The sequence below is a fragment of the Girardinichthys multiradiatus genome, chromosome 10 (assembly GCF_021462225.1).
Source record: "Girardinichthys multiradiatus isolate DD_20200921_A chromosome 10, DD_fGirMul_XY1, whole genome shotgun sequence".
Classification (NCBI taxonomy): Eukaryota; Metazoa; Chordata; class Actinopteri; order Cyprinodontiformes; family Goodeidae; genus Girardinichthys; species Girardinichthys multiradiatus.
The window spans coordinates 21,873,635-21,886,028 of NC_061803.1; the positions used below are offsets into that span (position 1 = coordinate 21,873,635).

The 12,394-nt window shown below is 38.9% G+C and overlaps 1 protein-coding gene across 7 annotated transcripts in view; it reads left to right on the top strand.

The window, feature by feature from the left end:
- Positions 1–12,394, top strand: part of LOC124875178 (rho GTPase-activating protein 44-like) — a 129,386-nt gene that overhangs the window by 75,725 nt on the left and 41,267 nt on the right. For all 7 annotated transcript variants that reach the window (XM_047377128.1, XM_047377133.1, XM_047377129.1 and 4 more), the window contains exons 7-11: positions 357–474; positions 3,868–3,936; positions 4,034–4,115; positions 4,846–4,973; positions 5,772–5,883. In XM_047377128.1, coding sequence (XP_047233084.1) covers positions 357–474; positions 3,868–3,936; positions 4,034–4,115; positions 4,846–4,973; positions 5,772–5,883 — 509 coding nt within the window. The remainder of the gene's footprint in view (positions 1–356; positions 475–3,867; positions 3,937–4,033; positions 4,116–4,845; positions 4,974–5,771; positions 5,884–12,394) is intronic.

Consider the following 12,394-nt stretch of genomic DNA (forward strand, 5'->3'; position numbering starts at 1 on the left):
ATATGAAGCAATTTCTCCCATCATCCCTGCTGTGTGCTCAACCTCCCTGCCAGTGCTCCATATCATCTGCACTCAGACAGAAAGTCAGCCATCCATGAAGACATGCATAGGGAGGACAGGACGTTAAGACAGATGAAATTAAAAAAAGAAATACATTAAGTTCATAACAATAGTTTTAGGATGCAAAATTACAACTCATTGTTTCCCTTCTTTTAATTCATTGTTTGGATTTGTTTGATTAATTTTCAGTAATACAAATGTAAAAGATCTTATTACTTACACATAGCGATTTTGAAAGCCGTAGAGTCACCAAAATATATATATTATATAAATATTCTTATATACTTTTTGTCCAGGTACTACCAGTCTAACAAATCCTCGGGACTGTCCAGCAATCTGCAGCCAACAGGAGCTAAGGCCGACCACGTCAGGGAAGAGATGGAGGAGGCAGCCAACCGCATGGAGATCTGTCGAGTCAGTGAATATTATTTTAAATGTCAATGAAAGAGAAGGACAGTGCTGTGAAGGACTATTTGCTTCCTTACAGATATTTCTGTTTTTGCTGCATTGTCGCAGTTAATTGAGTCAAATCAAACTAATATTATGAGACAAAGACAAGCAAGTACAGAAAAATTTATTCAGTTTTTAAGGGAAAAAAAGCGATTCAAACCAATCTGACCCTTTGTGAAAAAGGAATTGTCCTCTGGTTAAATTATGAATTACTTGTGATTAATCATATTGTTTTGACAACCAGGCCTAATTAATGCCAGACCCATATAATCAGGAATGCCCTTGAATAGGACTTGTCTGTCAACATGACGTAGGCTAAAAGATCTCAAAGCAGCATGTAATTCCCTTACTAGTCAAGAGGGAGTTACAAAGACCTTCCAAGGCTTTGAGACTAAAGTGAACAAAAGTGAAAGCCGTAATACACAAATGGAAAAAACCTGGAAAAAAGGAGAACCTTCCCAGTAATAACAAAATTAGTCCTGGAGGGCATTGTTGATTAATTCAGGAGGCCAAAAAAAGGAGAACAACATCTGAGGCCCTTCAGGCCTTACTTGGCTCTGTTAAGGTTGCCATACATTATTCAACATTAAAAAAAGAGACTAGACCATAGGACAGTTGCAAGTTGAACCATTCCTGACCAAGTAGGACAAAAACGGTTCATCTCATTCGATTCTGCTCTGTAATGGAAAAACCTGAAGGAGACCTTAAACTCACCTAAGTTACGCAGGCTGTTTTGTGCTCAAACACCCTCCAATGTGGCTGAATTAAAATAATTCTTCAAACAAGAGTGAGCTAAAATTTAAAAACCTTATCGTGGGGTCATCCTTTTTGGTCGCACATTTTGACATGTGGAGCTCAGCAGACATCGCAGCTCTGACGTCACCGGGATTATAAATCTGCCGAAAATAAAGTTTCCAGAATTTTGGACCAGAATAATGGTATATCAGGATTATTTGGCTTCAATAAATTTTCATATATACACTGCTCCAAAACATAAAGGGAACATTTAAAGAACACAATATAACTCCAAGTAAATCAAACTTCTGTGAAATCAAACTGTCCACTTAGGAAGCAACACTGATTGACAATCAATTTCACATGATGTTGTACAAATAGAATAGACAACAGGGGGAAATCTTTGGTGATTAGCAAGAAACACTCAATAAAGGAGTGGTTCTGCAGGTGGGGACTACAGACCACTTCTCAGTACCGATGCTTTCTGGCTGATGTTTTGGTCATTTTTGAATGTTGGTGCTGCTTTCACACTCGTGGTAGCATGAGACGGACTCTACAACCCACACAAGTGGCTCAGGTAGTGCAGCTCCTCCAGGATGGCACATCAATGTGAGCTGTGGCAAGAAGGTTTGCTGTGTCTGTTAGCGTAGTGTCCAGAGCCTGGAGGCGCTACCAGGAGACAGGCCAGTACACCAGGAGACGTGGAGAAGGCCGTAAGAGGGCAACAACCTAGCAGCAGGACCACTACCTCTGCCTTTGTGCAAGGAGGAACAGGAGGAGCACTGCCAGAGCCCTGCAAAATGACCTCCACCAGGTTACAAATGTGCATGTGTCTGCACAAACGGTTAAAAAACCAACTCCATGAGGATGGTATGAGGGCCCGACGTCCACAAATGGGGGTTGTGCTCACAGCCCAACACCGTGCAGGACGCTTGGCATTTGCCAGAGAACACCAGGATTGGCAAATTCGCCACTGGCGTCCTGTCCTCTTCACAGAAGAAAGCAGGTTCACACTGAGTACATGTGACAGAGTCTGGAGACACCATGGAGAGCGATCTGCTGCCTGCAACATCCTTCAGCATGACCGGTTTGGCAGTGGGTCAGTAATGGTGTGGGGTGGCATTTCTTTGGAGGGCCGGAAGGCCCTCCATGTGTTCGTCAGAGGTAGCCTGACTGCCATTAGGTAGCGAGATGAGATCCTCAGACCCCTTGTGAGACCATATGCTGGTGCGGTTGGCCCTGGGTTCCTCCTAATGCAGGACAATGCTAGACCTCATGTAGCTGGAGTGTGTCAGCAGTTCCTGCAAGATGAAGACATTAAAGCTATGGACTGGCCCGCCCGTTCCCCAGACCTGAATCCAATTGAGCACATCTGGAACATCATGTCTCGCTCCATCCACCAACGTCACGTTGCACCAAAGACTGTCCAGGAGTTGGTGGATGCTTTAGTCCAGGTCTGGGAGGAGATCCCTCAGGAGACCATCCGCCGTCTCATCAGGAGCATGTCCAGGCGTTGTAGGGAGGTCATACAGACACATGGAGGCCACACACAATAGTGAGCCTCATTTTGACTTGTTTTAAGAACATTACATCAAAGTTGGATCAGTCTGTAGTCTGTTTTTTCACTTTAATTTTGTGTGTGACTCCAAATCCAGGCCTCTATTGGTTAATAAATTTGATTTCCATTGATGATTTTTGTGTGATTTTGTTGTCAGCACATTCAACTTTATACAGAACAAAGTATTCAATGACAATATTTCATTCATTCAGATCTAGGATGTTTTATTTGAGTGTTCCCTTTGTTTTTTTGAGCAGTGTATAATTAAGAGAAACATTTGTGTTTATTTCATGCAAGAGTGATTTATCTGTCAAAACAAGGTCGAAGTTCCTCCACCTTCGGTGAAGTGGTTGAATAAACAGTGACATTTTGTGATTTTGGTCAATAATTTATCAATTATTAATAATGAATAGCTAATTGTAATTATTAAAGAGCTTTGAGCCCATAATCACAACACCAGAGGACATCTTTGATTTCTATTCGTAAGTAATGATTTTTGATTAAGAAATAAAAAAATTTCAAATTACGATTTAAAATTATAATTCTTGATAAATATTAATTAATCAATAATCATAATTCTTACATCATTATGAGTTATTATAAATGCCTGATATCAGTTGTTGCCACAAAGGGTGGCACAACCTGTTATTAGGTTAGGAGGCAATTATGTTTTCACATGGGTCCAGGTTGACATGGATGGTTTTTTTCCCCCCCTTTGATAAATGAAAACATAATTTGAAAACTACACTTTGCATTTATTCAGGTTATCTTTGTCTGATATTAAAATCTACTTGATCTGAAAAAGTGTGATTAAAAAAGCCAAAACACAAGAAATCTGTAAGAGGATAAATCCTATTTCACAGTGACAAAACAACAAACAAAAACAAAAATACAACTTTGGATGATAATCCTCCTTTATGTCAATGTTACCTCGTAAAGAATCATGTTGTTTTTATTGCCATTTCTTTTGTTTTTATAGTGATATAGTGATAATGTTTCCATATTTCCCTCCAGTTTACTAATTTTGTGTGAATTGTCTTGAAATACGTTTTCTTTCCAACCAGGACCAATTATCTGCAGACATGTACAGTTTTGTGGCCAAAGAAATAGACTATGCAAGCTACTTCCAGACAGTAAGTGCAACACCTGTACAAGCTGTGACACCAGTGTCCAAACACCAACCACATGCCACATGCTGACCCTTTGGTCTCTCAATGTCTCTCTGTCCAGTTGATAGAAGTCCAAGCAGAGTACCACAAGAAATCATTAGAATTACTTCAGAGTGTTTTGCCACAGATCAAAGCTCATCAGGGTGAGTTTGAGTTTACAGTTTGTGATTCTGCCCCTCTGGCCCCTCTTTTGCTCTATGTTGCAGTTTTTCGGGAAGTATTTAGCATTGGGAAACCAAGCATACTCTTTTTTTTTGTTATCTGGTATCTGGTAACTTCATTTTGAAAGCATAAATAAATCCCTTTTTCATTGCTTTTTTAAGCGGATCAGGTATTTTGGATTATTTATTTGTTTTAATCTTTGAAAGACCAATATTCTTATTTTGAAGAGCATCAGTGAGCTTTACATTGAAAGTCCCACTTCAAACCAAAAGCCCCAACAAATAGGAGCTGTTTGAATATCGTTCGTTGTATTAGAAAAATCATTGAACAGTCAGTGGCAACAAGGTCTGATGTAAATACTCTTTGTAATTTTAACGTTTCAGCTTAGTTTTTATCTAAATTTGTACACTGTATTGTTTATTGCTATGACAGGTACAAATTCAGAAACAAAACTACCATTAAAATTAAAAAAGATTTTATAACTCAGTGGTTATTGGAAACTTTTAGAACAGGTTTTTAATGTGCCGAATGTAGCCTAGGTTCTAATGTTAAAGGGCTATTTATGGTAAATGCAGAAACATGTTGAAGATAATAAATTTTTTTTTAGGAAACTATCCAAACTACTGATCAGAAGTATTTACTGGAACATGGCAGGACCATTAAAGCAGAATTTGTTCTGTTTATCTAACAGCATGTGTGTGTGTTTGACAGAGACCTGGGTGGAAAAACCATGCTACGGGAAACCATTAGAGGAGCACTTAGCGCTCAGTGGGAGAAATATTGCCTTTCCTATTGAAGCCTGTGTCACTATGCTACTGGAGTGTGGCATGCAGGAAGAGGTAAACACGCTGCATGCTTTTATAACACATTTACACAAAGGGAAGCATTACTGTAGGTTGAGTCGGTCTTAATTACTGAAGGGACTCCTAATGAGGCACACGTTTAAACACTTCAAGACTTGGAGAAAAATAACCCCTGTTGTTTTAATTTAAAAAAAAGAAATTATCCACTTCTTGCATTTTAGGGATGTAAAGCTGTATTCCAACACAGCTGCATCCTGCTGCTTTAAAGTTTGTGCTGAACGATTGCTTTTTTTGTAGAGACAGACAGAATTATGACAATCAGGGAGAAAGAGAAATTGTTAGCTTTAGTCAATGCAGAACAGACCTAACACAAGAAAATTATGAAATAGTCAAAATTGTTTAACCCTGCTTTTTAGGACACAAAGTTCACCTTCTGACATCTTTCATCAATAATAAAAAATAAAAAAAAAACACATATGCTTCACAGCCCAGCCTTGGGTCTTACTGCATGAAATTTGCATGTTCTCCCCGTGCATGAGTGGGTTCTCTCCAGGTATGCCGGCTTCCTCCCACAGTCCAAAAACATGACTGTCAGGTTAAGTGTTTACTCTAGCCTTCCGGTATGAGTGTGTGTGAGCATAGTTGTTTGTCCTGTATTGCCCTGTGATGGACCGGCGACCTGTTCAAGGTGTAGCCGCCTCTCGCCCAATGACCGCTGGAGATAGACACCAGCTTCCCTGTGAGCCTGCAGAGATAAGGGGATGGATGGATGTTACACAGCGATTTTATTCCACATTTCTTCAAATGTCAGAGCACGATGTTTCTTGTTTTCAGGGTTTGTTCAGAATTGCTCCTTCTGCCTCCAAACTGAAGAAGCTGAAGGCATCTCTGGACTGTGGGGTGTTGGATGTTCAGGAGTTCTCTACAGACCCACACGCCATTGCCGGTGAGTTATCAACGCTGTTGCCAAATACAGCATCTTCCACACTGATTGGTAAAGATATGTAAAAAATCCATTACCATAAATTAATTTTTCATTGCAGAAGGATAATTTTACACTGAAACGTTTTAGGAAAACCCAATCTGAAATCGGAAAACACTTATTCAGAGGAAAAAATGACAGACTATTAAATCTCTAACAATCCTTATAAAGGAAATGTACCTGGAGCATTTTAAAATTTCTACTTTCCTTTTTTCAAATGAATCTGACTTTCTGGGAACCTCTATTTTTTAATCTAGGACTTTCTGTTTCCCTGACATGACGTGACGTGACATGGAGGCCTATGGAAGTTTATTGGTTGGACTCTAGTCCAGGCACCTTTACTTTTACAGAAAGGGAGGACTTTTATTTGTTTATTCGCGTTTACATTTAAACTCAAACTTCAAATGTTGGAGAGGTTACACTCAAACCACCCCTTTCTGAGTCCCTGTCCTTGTATAGAAACAGAAACAAAATGACTGGTGATAACATCCAAATATAACGTAATATCAGAGAGTTTTCATCCTCTGTGGAGACAGCAGCTAGAAGAAAAAAGATTTGTTTTCTTTGTGTTGTTGTCGCTTCACTGCTTTTAAATCAGAACCATGATGGACTACAAAAGAAAGAAAAGCTTTCAGGCTTTTAAGGTGCTGTTATTGATCTTTTTATGACAGTACTGCTTTTTGCTGCAGCTGACTACAGCACAATGCTGCTGTCAGAGGGAAAACACATTTATCAACAATACGAAAAGCTAGCAGATGTGTTTTAGCCTTAAAGCAATATTTTATAATTAAACCTTTACACAATGTTTCTCAATTTGTTTAAGAAGCTCCTTTTCAGAAGTAAAACAAACATCCACTGATGTCATTGAATGATTTCAAAATGATACATACAATAAATGTTTAATTTCAAGCAACTGTCACCATTTTATGGTGCCGTTTTATTCTCAAATTTGCATCAGTCTGGAAAAAGTTTGCAGTATTTTTAGTATTTAAAAGGTTTCATTTTGGATTTTTTTAAAATAATATCTTAAATTTCTTACGTTACCTGAGATTTTTCAGTGAAATTGTGTGACAAGGATTTAAACCTTTTACACAACTAAGTATTGAAATGGCTCCATTTTATTCTGATCTTATTTCTATTTGTTTTTTTATGGATATCCATCACTATTCAAATTCGCCAGCATTTGACACCTTCTAGTGCAAGAACTGTAGCAAAGTTCAAAGTTCATTATGTGACAAGAGCTACTGGTAATAAAACGAGTTTAAATAAACCTAAACTCATAGGAGATATACAGGTCCTTCTCAAAATATTAGCATATTGTGATAAAGTTCATTATTTCCATGATGTCATGATGAAAATTTAACATTCATATATTTTAGATTCATTGCACACTAACTGAAATATTTCAGGTCTTTTATTGTCTTAATACGGATGATTTTGGCATACAGCTCATGAAAACCCAAAATTCCTATCTCACAAAATTAGCATATTTCATCCAACCAATAAAAGAAAAGTGTTTTAATACAAAAAACGTCAACCTTCAAATAATCATGTACAGTTATGCACTCAATACTTGGTCGGGAATCCTTTTGCAGAAATGACTGCTTCAATGCGGCGTGGCATGGAGGCAATCAGCCTGTGGCACTGCTGAGGTCTTATGGAGGCCCAGGATGCTTCGATAGCGGCCTTTAGCTCATCCAGAGTGTTGGGTCTTGAGTCTCTCAACGTTCTCTTCACAATATCCCACAGATTCTCTATGGGGTTCAGGTCAGGAGAGTTGGCAGGCCAATTGAGCACAGTGATACCATGGTCAGTAAACCATTTACCAGTGGTTTTGGCACTGTAAGCAGGTGCCAGGTCGTGCTGAAAAATGAAATCTTCATCTCCATAAAGCTTTTCAGCAGATGGAAGCATGAAGTGCTCCAAAATCTCCTGATAGCTAGCTGCATTGACCCTGCCCTTGATAAAACACAGTGGACCAACACCAGCAGCTGACACGGCACCCCAGACCATCACTGACTGTGGGTACTTGACACTGGACTTCTGGCATTTTGGCATTTCCTTCTCCCCAGTCTTCCTCCAGACTCTGGCACCTTGATTTCCGAAAGACATGCAGAATTTGCTTTCATCCGAAAAAAGTACTTTGGACCACTGAGCAACAGTCCAGTGCTGCTTCTCTGTAGCCCAGGTCAGGCGCTTCTGCTGCTGTTTCTGGTTCAAAAGTGGCTTGACCTGGGGAATGCGGCACCTGTAGCCCATTTCCTGCACACGCCTGTGCACGGTGGCTCTGGATGTTTCTACTCCAGACTCAGTCCACTGCTTCCGCAGGTCCCCCAAGGTCTGGAATCGGCCCTTCTCCACAATCTTCCTCAGGGTCCGGTCACCTCTTCTCGTTGTGCAGCGTTTTCTGCCACACTTTTTCCTTCCCACAGACTTCCCACTGAGGTGCCTTGATACAGCACTCTGGGAACAGCCTATTTGTTCAGAAATGTCTTTCTGTGTCTTACCCTCTTGCTTGAGGGTGTCAATAGTGGCCTTCTGGACAGCAGTCAGGTCGGCAGTCTTACCCATGATTGGGGTTTTGAGTGATGAACCAGGCTGGGAGTTTTAAAGGCCTCAGGAATCTTTTGCAGGTGTTTAGAGTTAACTCGTTGATTCAGATGATTAGGTTCATAGCTCGTTTAGAGACCCTTTTAATGATATGCTAATTTTGTGAGATAGGAATTTTGGGTTTTGTTAGGTATTATTTAGTCAACTCAGAGGTAAGAACGGTACAGTCAGAGTTACTTGTGACAAGGGTAGCCCACTTTGCAGTGAAACTACAAAGTTTTGACACCCTATCTCTTTATTTATATGCACAGTTCAACAGACAGTTCAGACAGGGTGTATGTGTGTGAGACGGAAAGGAGGCTGGTTCACACAGAGATAACAATGATCTCACACACACAGGGAGGAAGGCATAGTGCAGGTGCCTTCCAACCCAAGGTTTTTACATGAGTGATAACAAGTTTTTGCACCCATCCAACAGTCCCTCCTTTTATCACAAGTAAAAACATTTAATATAAAAACGAGTAAGAAAAATACTTTGTATGAGCGAAAACCCACGGACGGTAAACAGATTATATTTTGTGGGAAATACTCATACGGCCCCGCCGCCCTCGGCGACCATTAAAAGTTAAATGTTGATTAATACTTGAAATCATAAAAATAAAATAATGATACTTGAAATCATAAAAATAAAATAATGATACTTGAAATCATAAAAATAAAAGAATGATACTTGAAATCATAAAAATAAAAGAATAATACTTGAAATCATAAAAATAAAAGAATAATACTTGAAATCATAAAAATAAAAGAATAATACTTGAAATCATAAAAATAAAAGAATTAAAAAATCTGCCCTGTTTATGTCATCATTGTACTTTTTCTCATTTCACTTAAGCAACAACTTCTTCCGATTTTCTGCTGTAAGGTTATTTTATGAAATACAATGTATGAGTACACTCAGGCTTTTGATGTGATTTATTTACAACATGTCATCATAATCGTCCCCTTCATTTTCGTGCATTTCTACCTGGTTCAGTGTTGCATATGCCACCATGAACAATACCAGAAATTCTGTAGGAATGGATGTGCGTCATGTTCTTCCGTCAGTGTTCTGAGATGGGTCCCGTCTGATGTCCATCTCTTCTGGTTCGGTATCACCTCCTGTGGATCCTGCTTTAGATAGAGAAAGAGTCCTGCTACCAGAATTAAGCTCAGGCTTATCAGTCCTGTCCACATGTTACAGAGAGCCATTTTATAATTGGGCGCAGATCAGCTGTTTTCTTCACCGGTTTGAGACGCTGGGCCATCTTTGAACCCGGACTTCCTCTGCTACCCCGTCGGTTGGTTTGGCTCCTGTAATGGCAAAACTGGCTTACAGTGGCTTTTATGGATCCAGGAAGGCCTCTCTGCTATTTTCAGAGCTGTGGGCGTTGTTAGGAGTATTTGAAACGGCCCTTTCCACCAAGGAGTTCTCCAATCCTTCCGGTGGAGTGTCTTAATCAGGACCATGTCTCCAGGCCTCATTCTGTGGGATAGGAGCAGAGATTATCGGCAGACCACTGGACATTTGTTCTTCTTTTGTCTGCAACATTTTATTCATCCACTCAGCTAATGAAGGTTCCTGTTGTGCTTTCTCTATTTCATTCATGTCAGAGGGCAGAGAAAACGGTCTGCCATGTACTATTTCTTTGAGAATACAAATTCACATCAGCAACTTGGTGTCACGTGATCTCAGGCTCAGAATATAGTGGGTGGAGTTATACAATGATGTACAGTAGGTGGCAAATGGAGTAAGACCAGTTTGATTTGGAGTTATTCTCATCCATAATTAACCAGGGATAGGCATTCGGGCCATGGCCTCCCTGTTTCTTCCATTGTTTTCCTTAATCTTTAACTGAAACCCTAATGCATTAGAACTTAGATCTATTAATTTATTTACAAAATGAGTTCCATTATCTGACCTTATAATCTGTGGGATACCATATGTGGGGAAGAAATGTGTCACTAGGTTCATCTATTACAACTAGGCAATATTTCTTCCCCCGTGTTTGCAACAAATTATGCATGATCTGCAAAAATGATTTGCATAGTCAGAAATATTTATAGTGTAGCATTAATGCTTTACCAGATGTGACATATTCCCCCCTTGACACGTGGGTCTTCCCAATGTGTCACTGTAGCCGCTGTGTTGTATAACTTTTTTGGGAGGATTGGTTTATCTTCTATCTGATGTCATCTTTTTTCTGTGCTCCTCTCTTTAGCCAGGCCTTTATTTCTGTCTTGGTTGCTGACTGTTGGGCGTCTTTCAGCACGTCTGTGTCTATAAATAGCAGATCTGACATTTTCTCTTTAATAGGTTGAAATGAGTTAGTTCTGTCCCTGATGATGTTTTAACCTCTATTTTGCCAAATCTTAGCATGGTGATGTACTGATCCGAAAACGTATTGGCTGTCTGTGTATATAGTAAGTATTTGTCCCTCATGTAATTCACATGCTCTTACTACAGCATATAATTCTGCTGTTTGGGCTGAGCATGTATTGGGTAGAGATTTAGCTTCTATTATCCTATCGATGGTTGTTACTGCATAACCAACTCTATTCTTTCCATATTCATCTTTAGATGTTGAGCCATCTACAAACACAACACATTAATCTGGTATAAGGATTTGAGAAATGTCTTGTCTGGGTTTGGTGTCTTCTTCAACTTTTGCTTTATAAGAATGTGGTTTTCCATCTTCTGCAGTAGGTATTAGAGTACTTGGATTTAAAGGGCACATCTTTTTAGAGTTGTGTTTGGCTGTGATAATAATAGCGATGTCAGTGTGATATGCCTTGCATGTAGCGTCAGGTGCTTCTCTTAATATTCCTGACTTCAACATATCTTGTATTATTGGCTTAGTATCTTCTTCAGCTTCTGGCTTTAAGGGGTATTGACGGACTGATTGCCTTTTTTCAGATATTAGTTTTAACCTTGTATGGTGGGAACCCCTTTATAAGCCCTACATCAGTTGATGATTGGGACCACAGTTCAGGTGGGACAGCAGCTAGGGCAGGATGCATGTTGCTCTCTTTGCTCTCAGCTAAGCCCTGTATTTGTCCCTCTGCCTCATCTAAATGTATCCTTGGATGGACTTTGACTATCCACGCCAGAATGAGCTTCCAGATTCCTGTATTAGGATCTACCTTTGACAGTGTCAGTGCTGTTCCTGCAGAGGTTTAAAGCCTCTGTTTTTCCAAATTCTTATTATTCTTTTTTATTATATTTTATAAAGTAAGTCCTTATTACATTTAAAAATGAGATCAATATTTTTGGTAGTTGCTATTATTATAAATAATGCTTGGTTTAGTTCTTATTAAAAATAAAAATAAAAACTCACTCACTGATGAACACAAAAAATGAAGGGCATATTATATCTTATAATCTTAGTTTGTTTTACCCAGTTTTATAGATACAACATACAGTTTCAGTCAGCTTTGTATTTAGTTCAAGTAACTAAAGTTTGTTTCAATTAACTAAAGTTTTCTCTATTTCAGTCCAGTTCAGTAATTCTGTTAAGGTTCATTTCATCTTATGTTAAGTTTGAGTCTAATTCAATCATTTTGAACCTGACTGGAAAAAGTCTAAACATCTGTTAAAATCTTTTTGTTTTACCATAGAGAACTGACCTAATATTATTATGGTAATGTTGAGGACTCTAATTTTTACATAACATGAAACAGACATTTATTTCACAAAAACAGAAAGTCAAACACAGACATTTGGCCACATGAAAGTTTAAATAACCTGTTTGTAAAAGAATTAGGAAAAATTCAAGACGGGTCTATGAACTTTCTTATGGTTATCAGTATTTTCAGTAGAGGTAGAACCTTTGCCATCTTTAAATGATTTTTTGAAAAAGATTCTGGAAACCTTATTAAGATATAA